Source organism: Pristiophorus japonicus, chromosome 2, assembly GCF_044704955.1.
Source record: "Pristiophorus japonicus isolate sPriJap1 chromosome 2, sPriJap1.hap1, whole genome shotgun sequence".
Lineage (NCBI taxonomy): Eukaryota > Metazoa > Chordata > Chondrichthyes > Pristiophoridae > Pristiophorus > Pristiophorus japonicus.
The window spans coordinates 323,987,181-323,991,906 of NC_091978.1; the positions used below are offsets into that span (position 1 = coordinate 323,987,181).

The 4,726-nt window shown below is 48.5% G+C and overlaps 1 protein-coding gene across 1 annotated transcript; it reads left to right on the forward strand.

Annotated features, from left to right (window-relative positions):
* The first annotated feature begins 360 nt into the window (after positions 1 to 360).
* LOC139231242 (putative nuclease HARBI1) lies at positions 361 to 1,173 on the forward strand. Its single transcript, XM_070862499.1, has one exon. The coding sequence runs from the start codon at positions 361 to 363 to the stop codon at positions 1,171 to 1,173; it is 813 nt and encodes a 270-aa protein (XP_070718600.1).
* Positions 1,174 to 4,726: the final 3,553 nt, after the last annotated feature.

Genomic DNA, 4,726 nt, shown 5'->3' on the forward strand with positions numbered 1-4,726 from the left:
GAACACGCCGAAGAAACCAACTTTTTTTGGTGATACCTGGAGGCTATTCGAAGGGAGGAGCAATCAGATTAATTGGAGGTCAAAGTAAGTGCAACGTTTCGACAGAGCACTATGCGTGAACCTCTTACTTTGCAGTAGCAGATTTATCTAACATTACAGGTTCCTAGCAACTTGAGTTTGAGAGTTAAATGGGTGCATTACTAGCAATCCAGTGTTTCATTCTACATGCTCTTGTTAGGTGGTGTCAAGATAGAAGGGCTGTTGGCCATGTCGGGCCACGAATGAGGAGACCCCGTGGATGTTGGGACAGGAAGCCATCACCCCCGACGGGTTTACCGGAAGCAACGCTCATACCTCGACATGTCGGAGGAGCAGTGTGTCAGTAGGCAGCGATTCCAAAAGGAAGTTCTCTCAGAGATATGCCACCTCCTGCAGCCAGATCTGCAACCTGGCATCAGCACCAGGACTGCGATGCCCATCGCAGTGAAGGCCACTGTGGTGCTGACCTTCTTTGCCTCCGGCTCCTTCCAGGCTGCATCAGGGGACATATGCACCATCTCTCAATTCACTGCACATCGCTGTATCCGTGACATGACACAGGCTCTGTACAGATGGAGAATGGAGTTCATAGTGTTCCCAATGAACAGGGATAAACAGGATGAGTGGATATGTGGGTTTGCCAGGATAGCGGGCATCCCGATTGTTCAAGGATCCATTGACTGCACACACGTGGCCTTGCGAGCACCATTCCAGAATGCCGAGGTCTTCCGAAACAAAAAGGGATACCACTCCCTGAATATGCAGCTGTTGTGCGACCACACGCAGCGCATCCTCGCAGTGTATTCCCGCTATCCTGGCAGCGCACATGATGCGTTCATTCAGCATGTGAGCAATGTGCCACAAATGTTTGTACCATCACGGGAAGGGTGCGGCTGGCTTCTCGGGGACAAAGGATATATCCTAGCCACTTGGCAAATAAACACTCTCCGCAACACCACCACGGAGCAATGCTACAATGACAGTAATGTGGCCACCTGCAACATAATCGAGCAGACAATAGGGGTGCTGAAGCAGTGTTTACGATGCCTGGACATCTCTGGATGCAGCCTTCAACACTGCCTTCAACTCCGCTATTCATTGTGGTGTGCTGCATGCTGCACAACTTGGCCATAAAGAGGACCCAGGCATTGCCAGTGGGGATTGCAGCCCCACCTGAGGAGGAGAAGGAAGAGGAAGAGGAGCTTTCTGAGGCCCCGAATGGCTAGCCAGACAAGGAGGAAGAGCAACAATCACGGAGGAGGCATCGTGGTAATGCTTCTGGTGCAAGGGCCACTCTTCAGCTGCTCATAATGCTTCGCTTCTCTTGAATGGAGGAAGCTGATGGATGTAGCTGATATTGCCCGGGCTATGTGCTACGATAATTCCACATTAATACACAAGACAGGAAGGCAAATGGTCAAATGAACATTTTATTAACAGCATCAAAAATTTTGCATCAAACAGCACATCAACAACTCCTCACCAGCAACGAATGAAAACATTTACAAATGTCCCTTGAACCAGCATAATACACAGTCAATTTCAGCAACATGTGTACAAACGCCCCTGTCATTTGTAATTCCATACCAGCTTCCATGTGCCATATTTGGCCCAGACCCATATACCAATAGCAGGTGTCAAACACCAGCAATGAGATATTTACAAGCATTATATACAGGATGAGGACAGCTGTCCATAGTGGCCAAAGTCTTTATTGAAACTTGTTCAGCAATTTCCCACCACTTTCCTTAACCTCCCTCCCATGCCTACTGCTCCTCCTTAATGGGGCTGCAATGCTTGCAGCAAGGCTGCTTGAAGAACATAAGAACATAAGAAATAGGAGCAGGAATAGGCCATTTGGCCCCTCGAGCCTGCTCCGCCATTCAATAAGATCATGGCTGATATGATCTTGGCCTCAACTCCACTTCCCGGCTCACTCGCCATACCCCTTGACACCCCAATCATTCAAAAATGTGTTTATCACCACCTTAAATATATTCAAGGATCCAGCCTCCACAATTCTCTGGGGTAGAGAATTCCACAGATTCACAACCCTCTGAGAGAAGAAATCCCTGCTCATCTCTGTTTTAAATGGGCGACCCCTTATTATGAGACTCTGCCCGCTAGTTCTAGATTCCCCCATGAAGGGAAACATCTTCTCTGCATCTACACTGTCAAGCCACCTTAGAATCTTATACGTTTCAATAAGATCATCTCTCATTCTTCTAAACTCTAATGAGTATAGGCCCAACCTGCTCAACCTTTCTTCATAAGACAACCACTTCATCTCAGGTATCAACCTGATGAACCTTCTATGAACTGCCTCCAATGCAAGTATATCCCTCCTTTAAATAAGGAGACCAAAACTGTCGCAGTACTCTAGGTATGGCCTCACCAATACCCTGTACAGTTGTAGCAGGACTTCTCTGCTTTTATACTCCATCCACCTTGCAATAAAGGTCAACATTCCATTTGCCTTCCTAATTACTTGCTGTACCTGCATGCTAACTTTTTGTGTTTCATGTACAAAGACCCCCAGATCCCTCTGCACGTAGCATTTTGTAATCTCTCACCATTTAAATAATAATTTGTTTTTTATTTTTCCTACCAAAGTGGATAACCTCATATTTTCCCACATTTATACTTCATCTGCCGAATTTTTGCCCACTCACTTAGCCTATCTATCTCCCTTTGCAGATTCTTTGTGTCCTTCTCACAAATTGCTTTCCCACCTATCTTTGTATCATCAATAAATTTGGCTACTTAACACTCGGTCCACATCCAAGTCATTAATATAGATTATAAGTAGTTGAGACACCAGCACTGATCTATGTGGCACCCCACTAGTTACCATTTACCAACTTGAAAATGACCCATTTATCCCGACTCTCTGTTTTTTGTTAGTTAGCCAATCCTTTATCCTTGCTAACATATTACCCCCAACCCCCAAGGCTGCTGTGTCTGTAAGGCAGACACTGCAGGCAGCCAAGAAGGACGCCCTGGGCCTGGAAGGCCTGGCTGTGGACTGCACCACCTCCGCAGCGACAGCAGTAGTCTGGGATGGTTGGGCCGCGGCAGGTGCAAAGGCGGAGTGGCAGTCATGGGAGCCGGAATGCTGTCATCTTGAGCAAGGACAGCACCTTCCATTTCCAATGGCCCACTGCTACACCCCCAGGGCAAAACCTCAGTATCCAGAGCAATCTGTGAGAGCACAGATTGCTGGGCCTGCTTCAGCACCAATACTTCCCAGTTGGATTGTGGGGAACACAGAGATGATGGCAGCAGTTAGTGTTTGCATGGCATCAATCTGAGACTGACTCACAGCATGCAGAGTCTTAAATACAGCAGTCTGAGAGTTGATGCCAGCAACCAGTGACTGTATCACATCATGAAGGGCTTAAGTGGCTTCAGCCTGTGATGTGATAGCTGCTGCCATGTCAATCATGGCATGCGCCATCACCTCCGAGACTTCTCTGTTACTCGTTGAGTCCATCTCCCTCTGTAACTGGGCAAGGATGGGCTTGTTGGGCTGCTGAGAGGCACAGCGATCTTTGAGGTGGCCTCCGCCAACCTCTGAGCACGTGCATCCATGTTCTGGGGGACCTTTTCCAATGCACCCATAATCTTGTGGTGCATTACCATGAACTTTCTCAACATAGCCCCCAAGTCCAGGTCAACATCTGAGTGTGCCTGAGCAGGACTCATGGGCCGACTCACCCTCCGGGAGCAGGCCCCCGAGCTTCCCCTCACACTGGGTGTTGCTGCAGGCCACTGCGGCCAGGCGCCTCAAGCTCTTCAAAGCTCAGGAATGGCGTGTCTTGCACTGAGGTGGTGTCCACACTTGGTGCTGCTGATGGAGGGTCTCGCTCTGTCGCGAGAATTCCATCCCCTTCCTCCTCACCTACACCGTCGTTCGATGTGGATGGCCCACATGTGGGCTGTTGCGTTTCTGGCTCATCATCTGTAAACACAAAGCAACAGAATTGTGGTTAGCAGCAGGGGAGGGGGCAAGAAGAGAAGAAGGAGGTGGCATTGGACATTTATATGTAAAGGGGATAAGGTATGTGGTATCAAGGGGAAAGGGTCTCAAATAAAACACAAAGGGGATTAACATACTGTCACTGTCCCGAGGGGGCCCAGCTTCACCGACCACTACCGTACCAACTGGTGAGCCCATGAGGGCGGACACTCACTCTTCCACCTGGATGTCAGGCTTCCCTCCTCCAATGCATCTTTGTTTGCGCCTGTTGTGCGCCAGTTTCGACTGCAATAACAAACACAAGAATGTGGAAGTGTGCAGCTCATCATGTGCCACACGTGTGCCTTCAATAGTTGAACAGCTGCTACTTTATGGAAGTGTACAGATCTCCATTTGAATCTGTGTGAACAGATGGATTAGGTGGCAACCACCTACGATGAAGGATGAAAGTGTTGCAAAGGCGTATCAAGAGTGAAACAGCAGTGCGTAGAGGATCAGGCTGGTAAGAAGAGGAAGGACAGTGCTGCTTGAATGTCCAGGGCGTGGCTGCTGAACACCTGAAATTTTATGGTGTGTTCACCAACGAAGACCATGGCCTGATACACAGAGTGAAGGAGCAGGTATTGCAAAGATTTGACATTGTGTGAGACAGTGAGGTTCACATAATGGCATTGCAACGTTAATAGAAAGGGTACTCCTCCTCACGAG

What these genes read in the sequence shown, in the direction of transcription:
- LOC139231242 (XM_070862499.1), top strand. Translation starts at nt 361, where the DNA reads ATGTCGGAGGAGCAGTGTGTCAGTAGGCAGCGATTCCAAAAGGAAGTT.